Source organism: Hibiscus syriacus, unplaced genomic scaffold, assembly GCF_006381635.1.
Source record: "Hibiscus syriacus cultivar Baekdansim isolate YM2019G1 unplaced genomic scaffold, ASM638163v2 tig00110467_pilon, whole genome shotgun sequence".
Classification (NCBI taxonomy): Eukaryota; Viridiplantae; Streptophyta; class Magnoliopsida; order Malvales; family Malvaceae; genus Hibiscus; species Hibiscus syriacus.
The window spans coordinates 328,306-349,558 of NW_024062749.1; the positions used below are offsets into that span (position 1 = coordinate 328,306).

Consider the following 21,253-nt stretch of genomic DNA (forward strand, 5'->3'; position numbering starts at 1 on the left):
GAGTGGTTGGAACATCTAATGTTTTTGTACCAAATTTACCGTGTCTAAAGACACACCACATAGTAGGATATCCTTCATGTGAAGAGGTAGATGTAGCGATAGCATCATTGATGCTGGAGAATTTGGAATGAATGATGATGCGTTACAGTTAGTAGAGCAAGTGCAAAACGTCACGCTAGCTAGCTATGACCAACTATGTTCCTCATTTACTTTGACGATTAGGTATAAATGTAAACATAGATGTAATCCAATATGTTCAATCTCATCACTCCTTCCCAACCACAAGAAATGAGAAATTTTTGATTCATCACCGAACTAGAAAGCACACAGCAAAGTTATAAATGCAAGAAGAGACAACACTGAAACCAGTTAACCAACATGTTCTCGAATGGGTATAGTGACTATTCGAGTTGAATTTTTAGTTCATTTGAACTCGATTCTAGCACAACACTCATTCATTCGTTACATGATTTGATCTAGATTTAGATGAATTTTATCCAATCTGAAATTCATAATTATTTTTATAATATTATTTTGAGTAAACTACATGTTTAGTACATCAACTATCACTTTTATTTTATTTTGATCACTCAACTATTATTTTTTTTAAATTATGTCTGACGTTACTTTTCAGTTTCATTTTGATCACCTGCTATAAAAAATTAACAGAACAATTGATGTGTCTTTTTTAAAAAAAAAATCAATGATGACGTGATATTACCGTATGATGACACGTTAGCGCCGCCATTAATGTTTTAATAGTTGGTACTAAAATGAAACTAAAATGTAACCGTTAGGTGTGATTTTGAAACAAAAAATAGTTGGGTGACCAAAATAAACAAAAATGATAGTTGATGGTACTAAAAGTGTAGTTTGCTCAAAATAATATTATAAAAAAACAATTACGAATTTTAAACATAAATTATAAAGCCAATATAGAAAATGTTAATTTCGATCCCATCAATGATCAGAATCTTGGTGACCGTCGACTAGCTATCTAACGCCTGTAAAATAGCTGAGCGTTTCACTTCTAAAAACTTTTTCCCAATATTACGAGAAAAAATAATTCAGGGGGGGGGGACCACCGGTAGTTCTGATTTACAGAAATGCAGGGTGATGAAGCCAGCCTCTTGCTAAGCTTCTCCTCTAATTGTCACCCTACTCAGTTTTTTTTAATTCCTTTTATTGCCATTCCTTTCCCCCTTTTTCATTCGCTCTTAAATCTTGATTTTTAGGGTTTTTTTTAAACCTCATTTTATTGTTGTTGTTAACTTGGATTGAAATGTATGAATGCCACTTGCTTTTCTTATGGAGTTTGTAGCTCTAATTTCTCGCTTTCAATCAGTTATACTAACAAATTTTTTCCATTTTTTGATTCGGTTAGATTTCGGTTGCTTATAGAAAGAAAGTATGGGAGTCACATCCTGACTTGTTTCCAGTTCAGCAAAAGACTTCAGAGGGGTCTAAATTCAAGTTATCGAAATGCCTTTAAACATTTTATCTTTCTTTTTTTAATGAATGCTTTGATTATAGTCCACATATTCATTGGTTCTGTCTTTGAATATTCGTATTATGGTTTGGAAATTCTGGTTGTTGTAGTATTGGTTTTAGCTATACTTAGCAACATGCTTTCTAGTTTAAGCATTTAGTAGTGAACATCAGTAGTTCTACTGTATCTAGAATATACTACCTCTGAAGGCTTTCTCGTGATGTTTTCCTACTGTAGGGAGCTACTAGCTAGATTGCTTATAGATTTGCACCTTGTTTTTGTTAAATACATGGTCCAAGCAAGGATTAGTAACGGTATTTACTGCTGAGTCTTAATAATGTATGAGATAATGGTGTGAAAAAATATATAGATATATTCTGCAATTCGAAAAAAAATTCAGTCTGGTAGTTATTCAACTTGCCTGTAGGTGGTCGTTTCGTTCAAACTGCACAAGTTTTTCAACTAGCCTACAGTCTGGTAGTTATTCTGTTCGTATACAATTTAGACAAATTTTATACTCTAAAAATCTTGGTTTGCAAAATCTCAAGTAGGCTATGCAATCTGATATGGGATCAAAGCTCTTGTTTTGCGCTCTCCAAGGGTAGCACCTTTTGTGAAGACATAATAACTTGCCATCTAAACTTAGGAAGCATTAGATTACACTTTGTTGCCACATTATGGTGGTCTCCTCCGGCTGTGAAAATGTCTTTGTTTGCTGTATTGGTGCTTTTCAGGGAATTTTTTTCATAACCTTTTGCTTTGCCTGCTTTTTTGGTTTCCAACTCACTTTCTAAGTTTTGATAACTAGCTCAGGCCTTCTTTATAGGATTCGTGCAATGTGGTTGAGGAACAAAGTAAACAAGCTCTACCTTTGAGGGATATGCAAATGCAACAGGTGATTTGCGGGTGGAAAGGGATTTCCAGTGTTCAGAATTGTCAATTCACTTTATGGCTGGAATTTAATTCTACTGTCTTGATTTACAAATTTATAAATTTCTATTCACTTATATATATATAAACTTATATATATATAAACTTATTTTCATTTCAAATTATGAACAGCCACGTGATATAAAGTTTCTGCTCTTGTGCTACTTGACGAATGGTTGAAGAGATGGCCCCACTTCGGTCCATAGGATATGTTGATCCTGGATGGGAGCATGGGACTGCTCAGGATGAAAGGTAGAAGAAAGTTAAATGCAACTACTGTGGGAAAGTAGTCAATGGTGGAATATTTAGATTGAAGCAACATTTAGCCAGATTGTCTGGTGAAGTTACTCATTGTGAAAAGGTTCCTGAAGAAGTAAGCTTTAATATGAGAAAAAATCTGGAAGGATGTCATTCTGGTAGAAAACGAAGGCAATCAGATTATGAACAGGCTGCTCTAAGTATCCAATCTAACGATTACAGTGATGGAGAATATGCTTCTGAAAGTTATAAACAAAGGGAAGAAAGTGATGGGTGAGAAGAACTTGGTTATCAAGTTCACCCCTCTTCGATCATTAGGATATGTAGACCCAGGATGGGAGCATTGTGTTGCTCAAGATGAGAAGAAGAGAAGAGTAAAATGCAACTATTGTGAGAAAATAATAAGTGGGGGCATAAATCGGTTTAAGCAACATCTTGCTAGGATCCCTGGAGAAGTTTCATACTGTGAGAAGGCACCTGAAGAGGTATATCTCAAAATCAAAGAAAACATGAAATGGCACCGAACTGGTAGAAGGCATCGGAAACCTGATACCAAGGAGATCTCCACATTCTACTTGCACTCAGATAATGAGGATGAAGGTGGAGAGGAGGAGGGTTATTTGCAATCTATAAGTAAGGATATGCTGGCTATTGATGATAAAGTTTCTGACAATGATGTTAGAAATAATTTCAGAGGTAGATCTCCTGGTAGTAGGGGTAATGGTGCCGAACCACTACATAAAAAATCAAGACTGGATTTAGTATTTTTGAAGTCGCTGAAAAGCCAGACATCAGCTCACTATAAACAACCAAGAGCAAGAAAAGGGTTTGAGAAGAAAGCTCACAGGGAAGTGATATCTGCAATCTGCAAATTCTTTTACCATGCAGGAATCCCTTCTAATGCAGCAAACTCTCCATATTTCCGTAGAATGCTGGAACTGGTTGGTCAGTATGGGCAAGGTTTGCAAGGTCCTTCAATTCGACTGATATTTGGTCGTCTCCTTCAGGAAATTGCTAATATTAAGGAGTACTTAGTGGAGCTTAAGACATCTTGGGCAATCACTGGTTGTTCTGTCATGGCTGACAGTTGGAACGATGCACAAGGGAGGACACTTATCAAATTTTTGGTCTCTTGCCCTCGTGGTGTTTATTTTCTATTTTCTGTTGATGCAACTGATATGATAGAAGATGCAGTTCATCTCTTCAAGTTGTTAGACAAAGCAGTAGACGAGGTTGGCGAGGAATATGTAGTCCATGTTTGTATATCTATACTCTTGTTTCTTTGTGAAATATACTTTTATATCTGTATGAGTGTGCAGTGTGCACTCTTCTGAGTTGTTTCCTTTGTTGCAGATGATTACTGGGAACACTTTAAGTTTCAGGAATGCTGGAAAGATGCTTGAAGAGAAAATGAGAAATTTATTTTGGACGCCTTGTGCTGTCTATTGCATTGATAGAATGTTTGAGGATTTTGTGAATATAAAATGGGTGGGAGAATGCATAGCGAAAGCAAAAAAAGTGACAAGGTTTATTTATAACAATACGTGGTTGTTGAATTTTATGAAAAAATAATTTACAAAGGGACAGGAACTTCTTCAGGCAGCTGTCACAAAGTTTGCCACTAACTTTTTCACTTTACAGAGTTTGTTGGACCAGAGAGTTGATCTTAAGAGAATGTTCCAATCAAATAGATGGCTTTCTTCCCGCTTTTCCAAATTAGATGAAGGTAGAGAGATTGAAAAAATTGTCTTAAATGTTCCATTTTGGAAGAAAATGCAGTATGTGAAGAAATCCTTAGAACCAGTTGCTGAAGTTCTTCAGAAAATAGGTAGTGATAAAATCCGATCAATGCCATTTATATATAATGACATCTGTAGAACAAAGCTTGCAAATAGAGCCATTCATGGTGATGATGTTCGTAAATATGGACCTTTTTGGAGTGTGATTGATAGTAATTGGAGTTCATTGTTCCATCATCCTCTTTATGTTGCTGCATACTATCTCAATCCGTCCTATCGGTATCGCCCAGATATTTTAAACTATATATACAGCTACTCGACCCTTATATTTTCTTGATTGTGTATTTCTTCCATGCTTAATTTTGACTTCTTGTTTGTGTTACTGAAGAATCCTGACGTAATTCGTGGTCTAAATGAGTGTATTGTCCGATTGGAGGCAGACAATGGGAAAAAATTTCTGCATCCATGCAGGTAATGATTTCTTATTTCTGCTTGGTTTTACGTCTGGTATGTTAATCGATGACAGATCTATTTATCCATGGGTCCACATTGATTACCGTGAAAGCAGCTGTGGCCCTCTAATCTGACTGGATTTTTTTCTTTTGCCTTTCATTTATCAGATACCTGATTTTGTGTCAGCAAAAGCTGATTTCGGAACTGATTTGGCCATAAGTACTAGAAACGAGCTTGATCCAGGTGATTCAGGATTTTATGTGCAGGACTGTCTATTCAAGAACTTGTATTTCATTTTTTTTTTTTTTGCTTTTTCATGTTGAATGAAAATTTTGCTAATTTATGTTTCATCGTTAGCTTCATGGTGGCAACAACATGGAATAAGATGCTTAGAGCTACAACGAATCGCCATACGCATACTAAGCCAACATGTTCATCAATTGGGTGTGAGCATAACTGGAGTTCATTTGATCAGGTTCGCATCAAAAGACGCAACTGTTTGTCCCGGAAGAGATTGAGTGATCAGACCTTTGTCCACTATAACTTGAGACTGAGAGAACGCCAACTTGGAAGGAAGCCTGATGAGTTGGTTTCCTTTGACAGTTCCATGTTAGAAAGTGTATTGGATGACTGGCTTGTGGAGACTGAGAAGCTAGCCATGCCAGAAGATGAGGTACCTTTCATTTCCATTTAAATTGTTTTCTTTTAGGATTTGCCAATTTTAATGCTTTCTCGAATCATTTTTCCTGAATTAGGAGATCATTTATAATGAGGTGGAACAATTTTGCGGAGATGATATGGATGAACACGAGAGTGAAGAAAAGAAACCTACAGAAATGGTCACAATTGCTGGTTTTATTGAACCATTGGATATTATCGCTTCTGCTGGAGGTGTTACCACTGATGATGATGGTCTTGATTTTCTTGATGATGATTTGACATATTAGTTTTATCTTCAATGTGGCTCATTAAACTTGAGTAAGCCATGAGATATCTGTTTCCAGTAACTGGATATCAATAGAAAAAGAAGTAATTTGACATTGTCAAAAGGCCAATTCTTATATTGTAATTTGTTGTGCCATATATCGTTGTCAAAGTATTAATGTCGCCAACATTATTTCAATTTTTCTGATCTTTTTTATGGCAATTCTTTAGTAGGTGTGCTCATCTTTCTGCATCAATCCCCGCAATTGGTACCATCAAGCTTATACCGCCTCCTTCATGCTGTTATGATTGTCAATTTTATTTATCTCTTGGCACTTGACGGTTTGGTATTTGTTGATGTACTTTTCTAGAACTTGCATCTTAGTGATGATAATTGCTCTGCTTGATATTGCACAGCATTCTCTTTGAACATTGCGTCTTTTTCTTTTCCTTTACTTTTATAGGTTAGTTATTTGTTATCCTAAACCCCAAATTTCTACTTGATGGAATTGGATCAAGTAGGTGAGTGCATTGTGTCTGCATCAATCGGCCATGATGGGTACTATTACATTAGCCGAGTGAAACCTTGAAATTGCTTGTTATGATTGTCACAGGTACAGAAGGTGATTTCTTGTTTCAGAAGTAATAGTAACTATATTTTCTTTATGGTCTTTTTTCCTTTCTATTTAGGAGTTGCCTTCTTTAACTACATGTTAACACGTCAAAAGAGCAGTACCAAAGGCTTGTTGGGGGAAGAAGAAATCGTATGGATTTGGGATTTCGTTTCGTTCTTATTTGTTATGGGTTTGACTTGGGTGATTAAATGCTACCAGGTAACTAGAAGCATGATGAGTAAGTCACTTTTTGGCTGAATATTACGTATGTTTAGGGGGCCTAGATAGTCTGTATTTTCATCTTCTCGGGACCTACAGAAAGTAAAAAAGAGAAATGTCCAGAAAAATCCTCTCCCCTGACTGAGCTGGTAATTGTGCAGTTTTTATTGCGGTCTTGTTGTGTTCACCTCTACCATTGCGAGCCTTAGTCCGTATCGGATGTGTGCTATTACACAGGTTTGAATTCCACATTCACCTTAAGCTGTTCGAATGCAATATCCTCTAAGGTCGTGCATCTGGTTTCTTCTTGGACACTAATAATAGGGATAATGTACTTTTGATATTGACATTTTTGTCGTATTTAGACGGAGTTACGGTATTCTATGCTCCGTAGCCAAATTGGTTTTAGGTATGGGGGCTGGTTTATCTCAGCCTGGACATTGGAGGACCATTTTCCAGCTCTTGCCTACAGTTGTACATCCCAATTAAATGTAAAAAATTTCGCTTTCTTTGAGTCCATTTATTCCATAAACAATGGTCCATGCGTAGGGCATCCGATTAAGTATAACTTATCTTCCGGCTAAGTGGACTGGAAAGTGAATCTACTTGATGAGCTTAAATTTTAAATAATGAAAAATTAATATTGAAATTTTAATCAATTGATTAAAGAATTAACCGCTTAAATGTCCAAATTTTCAATGGATTAATTCTCTCAATGAGTTACAACATAAAAGTAAAAATAAGCTTCAGGATAAAATTAGTTCAATGACCGTAGGTACTACAATTTTGGATACCAATATATTATTATTGTGCACGTACGTCATCGAGCTCCTGCCATTGAACCCCGTGTTAAGCAGCGCATTCTGGTTACTTTTAATATTATCTTTAAAATTTATACCTAAATTCTTTCGTGTTCTCAACTCATACACTTGTTATTGGTTTGGTTAACTCCAATACTTGAATATGTTATTTGTTACACTCCAATCTTGCTTTCCACAAGTAACACTACAAAGGTAAATTAGAAAATAAAAGATGGATCCGATTGAATAACCGGGTAGTTCTTTCAAAGCCAATAGCAATTTTGAACTGCTCCAATGCCCTGATTGCGGGTGAAAGAACTTGGCCCAACGGGCAACGGCATACGACAGTAGAAGTGACAGACTTAAGAGGAAAACATTCAAAGAGACAGAATCTAGCAAAACCAAATCTCTCATGAGGGTGATCTGCTATAGATTTGACCGTAGTTCCATTGACATATCCACAAATGCAAATAGTTACTAAGCCAAGTTTAACTTCAAAACATTTAAAAGTGTGTACTTAATGGCATTAAGGGTACAACCATTTCCATAGTAAACAACACAAGGTTCAATATAATACATATACTTAATTGATAAGTTTAAGTCCATGTACTCCATTGTCCACAATTGCTTAAAGTACTTACACCGTATATTGCCAGGACCCAGAATAAGGCTCCATATTCATACTTCCACGATGAGATTTGCCAAGCTTTACTGGTAATATCAATCTTTGTCGCTTTGCCTTTATCATATCTATCACTATTTATGCCCCCATTAGGCAGCAGCTGATCAAGAACCTCTCCAATAAGATCGGGAAGTCCCAGTACATCTTCAAAAGTTTCTTAGAGTATGATGATATAGATGAGGAGATACTACAGATGGTATAGTAAAACTAAACCAGCTCATACAGCAGCATGGAATCAACTGTTGACACAAAAAGGCATACAAAGCAGTAAAATTCTAACTATATTGTGATGGAGAGAAGAAAGCCTCATGTAACTAACTACACGATACCAGCAACGACCAAACATACGAGGGATTGCTTGTAATATACCAAATGCACATAAGCACGGCCTCAAAAATTCTTCAGGATTGAGATGCAGAAATCAACTCCTAACTGGGAGTTCCTAGTATAACTCCAACATATCTTAACCACTTCAGCCACTCCATATCTTAGTCTCCCAGCAAATATTAAAACAGAAAAATGACGAAAAAACAAACATTATGAAAAGATATCTATTCTTACCTTTGCCTTCATTATCCCAAAACAAATTTGCCCCTAGTTTTTTATACTTATTTTTCTTTCCCAAAGTCACCCTAGTTTCTTACCCCCCCCCCCAACCAGTTCCGTGAACACAATCTTTCACCACATTTGGGTCACTTACAGTATCAAAACCACTCTTGTCCAGGTCAAGCAGCAGTCTCAGTAGCTATTTCTGTTCTAGTATCTGGAAGGGTTACTGCAATTGGCTGCCATCCTGACTGATGATGTATAATCCATTTCTTCAATGCAATTATCATATTTAATATCTGGAAAACATCACCTAAACAAAATTCTTCCGAGCATGCTTTTCTTAGCCGCTTCATATCTGGCAATGCTGATAACAAAATTAAGCCTAGGAACAATTAAAAATAGGAAACATGACAGAGACAGCGAGAGAGGTAGAACATCAAGCATAATTACCTGCATCGAGAAGCCATCATTACTGATCGTCCATCAGAGGATGACAAAAACTTTTGTATTCCATCCCATGTTGTCTTTGGGTACTGGTTAGGATTCCCACCAATAAGATTGACACTTCCATAGTTTCTCATTTCTACCTACGTACAACTGTATTGCTCCTAAACTTTGCTTCAATACCATTTGTTGCTCAATTGCACTGTCCAAAGCCTTCCTTACATTAGTATTACAGTGTTTTGGATCACCATAACGAATGCAATCAGTAATGTTTGCTTCAGTAGGCATATTTTTTTTCTTTTTTGAGTGTGTTTAATTTAATGCGAGTAGGATAACACCAATAAAACCTTGAACATATTCAGAAGGAAGTGAACGTCCTTCAGCTCCCCAAACGCCATTAGTAAAACTAGAAATTGCTGAGGATGGCCAGGGTGGAAATTCAGGGGCCCGTGGATACCTATTAGTAAAAGTATCGTGCTGACTTGCTTGTCCATTGTGGAACAAACGGCTTCTTTGTGGTGTATGTAGGCTAGTTTGATTAGGCAATGACTCGATAGAGCTTGTTTTCAAGTTTTCTCCAATTTGATGAGGAAAATTATTACCATTTTGAGGATAGGTGGAGCGTTCAGAGATATTTAACTTAGCAACATCAGGCATATTTGAGAATAGGGAAGGAAATCTAGGCCCCTCCACTCTAGAAGGTATCGGGTGGAAACCATGATTTTGTGAATTCAGGGGTAGGAAATTATCTTGTGGAAAAGCTGGTCGCAGAGGAAGATTATTTGGTCTCACCGAATGAGGATGATGATTCTGAAGAACGCCAACAAAATTAGCATTGTTACTCCCTGAAGGGTTAGGATTGCTAGGCAAAACGTTTGGCGTAGACCAGCTAGCAGAAACATCTGGCTCACTACCACCAAAAAATTCATGTGGTGCTTTCTTAAACGACTTTGTTTGTGCATACTCTGGCTGATAAGAATAACCATTGTTCATATTTTCTTGAATGGTAGTTGTTGGAACACTAGAAGCTCTTGAATTGCTTGGCTGATATGGAGTTTTCCTGATAAATTTCCCTTCGTATTTTCTATCACCATTCCTTCCAGCATTAGATACATTTTGCCCCGTTGTAACATTTTCAGAACCAGAAACCATCTGCTGACTATACTGAACCATTTCAGAAATTGGATTATACAATGACATTTCAGAGATAAAATTATTCTGATCATTAGCAAGTTTAGTTGATTCACCATTTGAAAGAGGCGTACCACCAGACGAAAGACTCATCCAAAGCCATACACTCTTGGCTGCAGCAACAAGGGCTGCAGATGCCTTCAGAGGCTGCGCCAAAAGAATATTATATCTCCTCATTCGTAACTGGTGGAGCGCATTAGAAAAATCCCTATCGCCAGAAATCAACAGATAATTTGCAGGGGCAGGATTATCTACAGCGCAAAACGACATATCAACTAGAATCTTTTTATCACTCGCATCTTTCACACCTGCCCAAGTATAAACCTCAACTACACTAGTTCTAAAACATCTTAGTCTTAATTTCAAAATCAATATAACAAGTTGAAACCCTATATCAGAACATCCGCATAGTAAACCAGCTTTCAAGTTCACAAGAAAACAAAAAGAAACAACGATTACTTAGCAATTAAGCCGATAAGAAACAACGATTCAATCTTGATTTACTACGGTGATTATGAAATAAAGGAAGTTAAAGATCTCGAATTACCGGCGGGGACATGATTGAGTGCGATGCCGGTGCTTGATAGCGCCTGCTGAACGGAACAAGGGATCCGATTAGTGTCGCCGTAGGCGGATATGGAAACGGGCCCGCAGTAGGTCATCTTAGACAGCGCCGAACTAATGTTCTGTGCGATCGCGTGAGGGTCACAGTCCTTGGGGACGTGGCAATTCTCTATGTCCCACCAAACCGACGTCTTCGCCGAAACGTACTGAGGTTCAGCCGGGCCTCCACCGTATGAAGGGGCTGTCCTAGTGGCGCCGACGGCGGTAATAAATGATCCAGTTACATCTCCTCCCATGTTTGGCGAACGATAGGAAGGAAAAAATAGTAAATTCAGGACGGCATCTAACAATGTTTGGCTTTTAGTTTTTCTTTGCTTTGCTCTGTTCTGCTAACCTCCTTTTAAAGGGTTTTTTAGGGTCAAGTCCGCAAATGATTAATAAACTGTGTTAAAAATTATTTGTTTTGCTATTAAATTTTCAAAAATTGTAACTAATTATTATCATAAAACTTATTAAACTGTTATAATTATCTTTAGATTTTAAAATTTTAAAATATTTTGTAGTTTCCAAAATTTATTAATTAAAAAATTGTTTCAATATAGTTTAATAACGATTTATATATTTTATCCTTGACACATATCTATATGAATTAGTAAAGAAAATTGTAAGGAAAACTAGAAAAAAATATATATCTTGAATTTGAATTTTGAAACATACAATTTGAGTTATTAGTTTTAAACTATAATTAAACATTCCTACAATATATTGATTTAATCTATTTATCTTAATTTAATTAGTTTTAGTAGTTGTAAAGTAGGTTATTAGTTCTCATATAATACGTTATTTATAGATTTAATTATTGTTATTTTTTTGTACACATAAATTTAAGTCAAACGTAGCTCTTTCAGTTCACTGTCATGGCATACCTAAGACTCATTTAATTATTGTTATTTAGTTGATGATTTATCCGATCCAACTACTTGTCAAGTATCGGCTTGGAGTAATGATATAACAAGGGAAGCCAGCACAGCAATGCCAACATTCAAGATACAACAACAATGAAGATAATAAGGTTTAGACCAAACCCAAAATCATATATAATCGAATTGTTTTAACGTTTTATATAATATAAATATAAAATTATATTTGATTTTAATTAAATTTTTAACTATTTTTATTAATAATTTAATTTATATATTTTTTGTTTCAATTTGTTAAAGTTTGTATATTAATTAATGTCAAAATTAGTATCCAATATTTATCAAAAAGGTCATTTTGGCCCTATTATTTTTCTGAAACATTTTAACCCTAACATTTCATTTTAGGATCAAAAGACCCATAACATTTGAAAGAATAGTCACTTTGACCCTTGTTCCTTTTTTTTTCTAGAGCATTTTGGCTAAACTTTTCATTTTAGGATAAAAACCCCTATTTTGAAGCGTTAATGGTATGTGAACTACGATTTCCATCTATAAATGTGACTTTTTGTCTCAAAATAAAAACGTTGAGGGCTAAAATAATCACACACAAAAAAATAAGAGCTAAAATGATCATTTTAATAATAGTTGGGGGCTAATTTTAGCATTGTATCTTATTTTAAAATTTAATCTTTATACTTCATTTTATAAAATTTATTGTACCGTTTTTATGGTATCTTATGGCAACAAGTCAAGTTAAATTGGATTTTTTACCAACCTAACTTGACTCAAAAATATATGTTATCCACTCTATCTGATATGATCCAAGGAGCATATTTTCTTCACTCGATTCTGATCCAACTCAAATTTTTAGAATAAAAATCCAGATTTGATTAAACATTTATATATATATATATATATATATATATTCAGTAAGTCAAACAGAGACCTGATTAAAAAAACTATAAAATGATTTTGTATCATATCAATTATTTTTAAATTTGTATAAGAAAATATATTATTAATATTATCTCGAATCATATCATATTCTAGATTTTCACCCTAAAATCAAACCTAATTCAATATTATCTATATAAAATTCGATCTGACGTGACCCGAATTAAATTATAAAAAAAACTAACTCTATCGATCGAGTTGATTTTAAGTTAAATTATGTTGAAAACATTTTGATGTTTCGATATAACAAATTATGTATAAATGAATTTTAAGATTTTACAAATGATTTTCTAAGTATATTCGATTTAATTACTCGAATATCAAAATATTCCTTCAAGTCTTTCAAAGATCAATTTCAATCCTTACTTAAGTATTAAATTGTGTTTCAATCTTAAAATATTTTTTTAAAACAATTTTCATAAAGTATTTCGAACAAAAAACGAGCCTAAAATCAAATTTTCAAAAGAGTGTACCGATGCACCAATCCATGCATCGATGCACCATTGAATAAATTGAACATCGAATGCATTATATGCATCGATGCACATACCATGCATCGATACACTCAGGATTTTATGAAAACATCTAATGCATTTGATGCATCGAATGCACTTCATGCATCGATGCACTAAGGGTCCAACGCTCGAAATATTTGAATTTTACACATAGTGTACCGATGCACTAGCCTTATGCATCGATGCACCAGACGCTCCTAACTGTTTTATTAATTGTTTTCACACTTAAACGGCTCTATTGACTCCACTAATCATCCCCGACGTTCAGAATCAATTGAAGGAGTATTTAAACAATCTTAGAAGCCATTGATCAACAACAAGAAACAACAATAATCAATAATTAAGAGAGAATCAAAGAGAAAGCATCAAATCTCAAGTTTGAGCATTTCAAGTCTATTTTTCATTCAATATTCATTTTGCTTTCAAGAACACTACTTGTACTCAATTGTATTTATTTTTTAGTGTTCTTTTCTTTGTTCTAGAATTATGCAAACAATCTACCTTGTAAGGATTTCCTTGTAAGTTTGCAAACTTGTAATCTTCTCTTTGAGAAAAGAATGTTCTCAAGAATTGGGGTATATTCTTGAGGGAGTTATAAGGTTATCTCTTTGGCCTCAAAAGAAAGAACAAATTAGTGAATTTGTTGGAAAATCCTTAGTATGGATAGCTAAGGTAGTGGACGTAGACTTTGGTTGAGAAAGTCGAACCACTCTAAATCGATGTGCAATTACTTTTAATTTTCTGCAAAAGCTTCCACCAAAATTTTAATTGCCAATTCACCCCCTCTTGGCCGATTCCATCAATCGATTAACTCAACAATTGGTATCAGAGTCTCCTCATTTGAAGGTTTAATTACCTCTTGAGTCGATTTGGGAAGAGTTACATCAATAATCAAGTCATCAATGGCCTCTACTTCAAACTTCGACTCCGGTCTCGATTCGATGCCGGTCAACAAGCCTCATTTCTTCAATGGAGCTAACTATGCCTATTGGAAGAATATGATGATGTATTTCATTCAAGAAAGTGACATGGGAGCATGGAATGCTGTAGAAGATGGATATATCAAGCCTTTCACTCATCCAAGATTATGGAGTGAATGAGAGACAAGAATGTTCCAGCTCAACTCCAAAGTCATTCATATCATATTTTGTGCTCTTGGACCAGATGAATACGGAAGAGTTTCATCTTGTACAACCGCCAAAGAAATATGGGATAAACTACAAGTCACTCATGAAGGCACGGACGAGGTAAAAGAATCTAAAATTAGTCTTCTAACGCATAGCTATAAAAATTTCAGGATGAAACCAAATGAATATATCAAAGCTATGATGGATAGATTTTCAACGATTGTCAATGGTCTCAAATCATATGAAGAGATCATTTCAAACGAAAAGCTTGTGAGGAAGTTAGTTTACTTACTTCCAAAATCATGGCAATCAAAGAAGACGACAGTCGTCGAGGCTAAGAACCTAAAGTCCTTAACTCTTGAAGAGCTAATCGGTTCCCTCCTCACTCATGAAATGATGCTTGAAGATGAGGTGAACCTCGATAAGATTGACGAGACACCAAAGGATAAGAGAAGAAGAAAAACATTGGAGTTGCTCTCAAATCCACAAAAGATTAGAGTGATTCGGATGAAGATGCCGATGACAATGAAATGACATTGTTTGCCAAACGGTTCAAAAAAATGATGAGGCCTAACCGAGGAAGAAAATTCAAACGAAATGAAGGCTTCAAAAATGAACCAAAAGAAGGACCCGATCATTTGCTATGAATACAAAAAGTCAGGGCATGTCAAATATAATTGTCCATAATTGAAGAGAAATGGTCAATCAAAGAATAATCACAAGGCTCATGTGGCTACATGGAGTGAAGAAGAAGGTTCCGATGAAGAGGAACAAGAAGTAGCAAACTTATGTTTGATGGCATTCGGGGAAGATTCTAAGGTAACCTCTAACTCATTTGATTTAGATGATTTATCTTATGATAAGTTATTAGAGGAATATACTGGGTTGGCTTCGGATTATGAGAAATTGTTTTTAAAATATAAAAATGATATTTTGAAATTGAAAAATGAAAACAATCTCATATCCAAGACCAACAATGATCTTGAAAGTAAAATCAGTGATTTGTAAATCAAACTATAAGAGTTTGAAAAGAAAAATTCGGATTTGCAAAATTTACTTTCAAAGGTCAATGATGACCATCAAAAGAAAATTGATGATCTTAAAACTTCTTTTGATAAAGTTGGAACAAAACATTTTGAAAAAGGAGAAAATTCAAAAACCAACTTTGTTAAAAAAAAGTTTTAAAAACTACAATCATAAAGGTCCCCAAAGAACCTCTAATGGAAAAATCGTTAGAAGTATATGGGTTCCTAAATGACTCATTACTATAAAAGATAAGGATATCTTACACAAATGGATACCTAAGGGGACTAGGATTTTGGAAACTAATGAATATGGACCCAAAAAGAATTTGAGTACCAAAAATTAGAAATTAATCTATGCTTGTATGAAAAGGAGCATTGCTACAAGCACAGGAAACAAATTCAAACTCATGGTACCTTGATAGTGGATGCTCAAGACACATGACTGGAGACAAAAGCCGATTCATAGAGCTCAACGCCAAAAATGGAGAAGAGGTGGCTTTCGATGATAACTCAAAATGTCACATTAAAGGTATAGGCACTATAGGTAATACCTCTTCCATACAAATTAAGAATGTTTTATATGTGAATGGATTAAAGCATAATCTTTTGAGTATTAGTCAATTTTGTGATAAGGGATTCAATGTCATATTTGAAACTAATGGTTGTAAAGTTGTTGACATTGCATCTAATCAGATTATGCTTGTTGGTCATAGAATATGAAACATTTACATGGTGCATTTGGATTCTATAGTTATTACTAATTTATGCCTAGTTGCTAGGGATGAGCATGATAGTTGGTTATGGCATAGGAGACTAGGACATGCTAGTATGAGTGTTTTGCAACGGCTAATTCAAGGAGATTTAGTAAGAGTGTTGCCTAAACTAAATTTTGATAATGATAAAATCTGTGATGCTTGTGCTAAAGGAAAACAAAAGCGAGTTTCTTTTAAATCCATTAATGATGTATCAACTAGTAGAGTATTACAATTGATCCATATAGATCTTTTTGGGCCAACTAGGACTACTAGCTTGTGTGGAAAACAATATGCATTTGTCTTGGTAGATGACTATTCTAGATATACTTGGGTTCTATTTTTAAGTACTAAAGATGAAGCATTAGAACATTTTATCACATTTTCAAAAATAATCCAAAACGAAAAAGGTTACTCTATCACTAGTGTTAGAAGTGACCATGACACTGAATTTGAAAATCTTGGATTTAATGAGTTTTGCAATTCTAATGGTATTAGGCATAATTTTTCAACACCTAGAACCCTTCAACAAAATGGAGTTGTTGAGAGGAAAATCAAACTTTAGAAGAAATGTCTAGAACCATGTTTGTGAAAATAATTTGCCAAAATATTTTTGGGCGGAAGCCACAAATACCGCTTGTTATGTTGTAAATCGAGTAATGATTCCAATTTTAAAGAAAACTCCATATGAAATTTTCAAAAATAAAAAGCTTAACATTAGTTATTTTCATCCTTTTTGATGTAAATGTTATGTTTTAAACAACGGTAAAGAAAACCTTGGCAAATTTGATGCTAAAAGTGATAAATGAATTTTTTAGGGTTATTCCTTAAATTCTAAAGCTTATCGAGTATTTAATAAATAAACTTTCGTTGTAGAAGAATCTATACATGTTTTCGATGATAATCCCCTTCCGAGAAGAAACAACAGATGAGGAAACTCATGATCCTCTCGAGAATCCAACCATTGAAGAAAGGGAAGTATCTTATCCAAGAGAGTACAACTATGTCAAGGATTGTGAAATTATAGGTGATCCATCAAAAGGGTTAACTACTCGCTCTTCTCTTAGAAATATTTGTAATTATGTTGCATTTATTTCATGCATAGAGCCTACGAACATCAAATAAGCATTAAAAGATAAACATTGGATTATGGGTATGCGAGAAGAGTTAAATCAATTTGAGAGAAGTAAAGTATGGACATTAGTTGAAAGGCCTAGTAATAAATCTACTGTAGTACTAGATGGGTATTTAGAAATAAGTTTGATGAAAGTGGTAATATAATGAGAAACAATGCTAGACTTGTTGCTCAAGGGTATACTCAAGAAGAGGGTATAGACTATGATGAAACATACACTCTCGTAGCTAGGATGGAAGCGATTAGAATGTTATTAGCATTTGTATGTTTTCATGAATTTAAATTATATCAAATGGATGTTAAAAGTGCATTTTTAAATGGTTTTATAAAAGAAGAAGTGTATGTGGAACAACCTCCTGTTTTTGAAGATTCAAAATTTCCAAATCATGTTCTTAAATTGATAAAAACTCTTTATGGTTTAAAACAAGCTCCTAGAGCTTGGTATGAAAGATTGTCAATTTTTTTAATCGAAAAAGATTTTTCAAAAGGGAAGGTTGACACTATATTGTTTTTAAAGCATAAAGGTAAAGATTTATTAGTAGTTCAAATTTATGTTGATGATATAATATTTGGTTCTACAAATGATGTTCTTTGACAAGAATTTTCTAAACTAATGCAAAGTGAATTCGAGATGAGCATGATGGGGGATCTCTCATTTTTCTTGGGACTCAAAATCAAGCAAAGAAAAGATGGCATCTTCATCAATCAAGCTAAGTACTTCAAAGATATGCTCAAGAAGTTTAGACTGAAAAATGGAAAACCACATAACACTTCAATGAGCTCATCAACAAAGCTTGACATAGATGAAGAAGGTAAATGTGTGGATGTTAAATTATATAGGTCAACGATTGGCTCTTTGCTTTATCTAACTGCAAGTAGATCAGACATTATGTTTAATGTTTGCTTATGCTAGATTTCAATCATGTCCTAAGGAATCATATTTACTAGCTGTCAAGAGAATCTTTAGATACCTTAAGGACACTCATAGTTTAGGACTTTGGTATCCTAGAGGCTCTAGCTTTAGCTTGCATGCCTTCTCTGATGCGTATTATGGATGATGCAAATTAGATAGGAAAAACACCTCATGTACTTGCTAATTCCTTGGAAATATGTTGATTTCTTGGTTTTCAAAGAAACAAAATTGTGTGGCATTATCTACCACTGAAGCGAAATACATTTCAGCCGGTAGTTGTTGTGCACAAGTTTTATGGATGAAACAACAACGTTTTGATTATAGAATTGAAGTAGGTACCATTCCTATAAAGTGTGACAATACTAGTGCTATTTGTCTCACTAAAAATCCCATCAAACACTCTAGAACTAAGCATATTGAAATTAGACATCACTTCATTAAAGACCACGTCGCTAAGGAAGATGTAGTTCTAGAATTTGTTGATATTTTGCACCAATTAGCGGACATTTTTACAAAACCTTTAGACAAAGAAATATTTTGGACACTTAGAAGAGAATTAGGTTTAACTTACCTATCGTCACTTTGTGTTTAAATTAATTTTAGCACTTTTAAGAATAAATAAAAAATGCTTATATTAATAATAATTTTTATTGCATTCTTTGCTTTTAGTTAGGGAGAGTTTATGATTTTTAGTGAAAATTGATTATATGTTCAAATGAAGTTCAAGAATAAAATTAATTAATTGGACATGATTAATTTTCGTTATATGAGTTGCCAATACCACTAGAGTAGTTTATTTTAGCATTTTCGATGTTTAAATACAGATTTTTGTCATTCTTGTGCTTAATGCATCGATACACTGAACAGTGTATCGATACATCCCTTTGTATGTGCATCGATACATCATGAAGATGCACGATGCACTCATTGAATGTGCATCGATGCACAAAGCCATGCATCGATGCATCCGTCGGTTTTTGGGTTTAAAATGTTTATTTTCTTATTTGTTTCAAACCTAAAATTAAACCCTCTCAAGCCGTTCGCCTATCTCCCTCTCTAAATTCTCCTTTTGCTCAAAATCAACGAAAAAAATCGGAATCTCCAAGCTTTTCATCTCCATATCCTGCTAACATCATTAAATCGTGCAAAACAACCTCTCATTCTCATCAATCCAAAATTTTCAAGGTATTTTTCTAAAAACCTCTATTTTATCATATTTTGATTTTAGAACTAGTTTAGATTAGTTCTAGAATGAACATTATACCGGGCGTTGATTGTTTGGTGATTAGAAATAAGATTTTACAACAAATTTAGTCAAAAACACACAATATTTCAAAATTTTCTTTGAAATTCGAAAAAAAAATCTTTTGATTTATTTAGATGTTTTGACTCAATTATGTTGTTTTTCATGAAAACTATACATATTATGATTTTTCAAAAATTATTTTCAAATAAGTTTTCGAAACCTTGCCCATTAGGATTTAGTTTAGAGAACCTTGAATTATTACAGACTCAATCGAGTTTTGGGATTGATTAAATTGCATACATGTGTTTTTCAAATTGCAGGTTACATTCCTTATTCTGATTCCTTAAACCATGTCAAATCCTAAATGCCCTAGGACCTCTTCTAGTCATTCTACCCGATTTCCTAATCCCGTTCCTCCTCAACCTACAAATCTTATAGGATCCTGTTTTAATATGCCTGAACGTCGTAGAGAATAATTGTACCATAGTACATGAATTCTTTCCAATCTTATAGAATACGGGAATAGTGTATTCCTTCTGTTCAAGCCATGATTGATATTGACTTCGAATACCTTCGATTCTCAAAACATGGAAGTTTGATAAACTGTTTCACCTAAAACATATGTCTATCATCAGTTAGTCCGTATTTTCTACTATAATGTGGTATGTATTCAAAACGAGACTCAATGTGGGATTATAGGAATTATATCCTACCTTTTAGGACAATATATTCATATTGACTCTGATTCGATGGTTTATATAATGAGAAAGAAACTATGGAATATCCCTATCTTCCTAATGCTAGTGTTAGTACTCTACGATCTCATCACGATCATTTTCTTCATTTGATGATCTCTTGGTGGTTTAGACTATCCGGAGGTAGGTACTCCACTCTTCGTATTAGGGATTTATGGTGGATGTATTGTATCAAGAATAAGAACAAAATAAATTTGCCACACATTATATTTAGATAGCTAGTGGATACCATAAACATTATTCCTTCAAAACATGTCAAAACATTAGTTTATGGATGTCTTCTTAGTAATATTTTTATCAAACTCGGTTTTAAGTCTCTCTCGACAATCCTATTCCTTTTCAAAACCAAATCAATCACCTCCTTGAAGAAAGCTGATTGGAAACAGGATGAGGAAACTAGTCAATGGGTTTATCGACCCTCTAAGAAAACTCCGGGAGCTAGTTCTTCACGAGTACCTCCTGCTCCTAGCTCTTCTCGTGCTACTCCTCCTCCTCCGGCTGCAGATGATGATCCCGAGCTTCAAGGATTATTTCAAGACATTGACGATCCCGACAATGCGCCGTCACCACAAGAGGATCAAGTGCCTCCATATTTTCGTTCATTTTTTGAGACATTTGATCTACGGTTTGCTTCCATCGAATCCTATTTGACTGCTAACAACGAAGCGGTGAATCATCGCTTAGACACTTTGGAAGCTCAACAAATGGAGTTTCAACGGCAGATGCTTGCACGTATGGATGCTCTCTCTCTTAAGATGCAAGCACGATTTCCTCCTCCTCCCGATCCTCCGATTGAGTGATTTTTCCTTGTTATGCTTTCTTGGATTTAAAACTTGGATTGATATATATTTTGATGTTTCTGGATTTTTATTTTGGATGATTGAATGTTTGGATTAATGTTTTGGTTGTTTTGGATATTAAATCTTAATATATGTATGTTTGGTTTGAATTTTCTTTTTATTAATACTTATTTTTGCATCATTAGACATATATGACCAATTATCCATTACATGTTTATGAATATTATTTATGAAAACTAATGGCTAACCTTTTTC

General features: G+C 34.5%; 1 protein-coding gene, 1 long non-coding RNA gene and 1 pseudogene across 4 annotated transcripts; 2 read left to right on the forward strand and 1 right to left on the reverse strand.

Moving 5' to 3' along the window:
* The first annotated feature begins 1,091 nt into the window (after nucleotides 1-1,091).
* LOC120127377 lies at nucleotides 1,092-20,590 on the forward strand. Its single transcript, XR_005516535.1, has 3 exons — nucleotides 1,092-1,165; nucleotides 17,161-17,164; nucleotides 20,567-20,590. It is a non-coding gene; the product is annotated as an uncharacterized LOC120127377 (long non-coding RNA).
* Nucleotides 1,138-5,973, forward strand: LOC120127375 (annotated as a pseudogene).
* Nucleotides 7,888-11,214, reverse strand: LOC120127370. Of its 3 annotated transcripts, XM_039145288.1 has the most exons (4): nucleotides 10,840-11,211; nucleotides 9,805-10,621; nucleotides 9,108-9,149; nucleotides 7,888-8,252 (listed from the first exon to the last, which is right to left on the reverse strand). In XM_039145288.1, exons 1-4 carry the CDS (start codon nucleotides 11,150-11,152, stop codon nucleotides 8,213-8,215), a joined length of 1,212 nt encoding a protein of 403 aa, XP_039001219.1. In that variant the 5' UTR covers nucleotides 11,153-11,211; the 3' UTR covers nucleotides 7,888-8,212. The 3 variants fall into 3 exon arrangements, with proteins under 3 accessions (XP_039001219.1, XP_039001218.1, XP_039001217.1); XM_039145287.1 differs by lacking the exons at nucleotides 7,888-8,252; nucleotides 9,108-9,149 and having other exon boundaries at nucleotides 9,160-10,600; nucleotides 10,840-11,214; XM_039145286.1 differs by lacking the exons at nucleotides 7,888-8,252; nucleotides 9,108-9,149 and having other exon boundaries at nucleotides 9,160-10,621; nucleotides 10,840-11,214.
* Nucleotides 20,591-21,253: the final 663 nt, after the last annotated feature.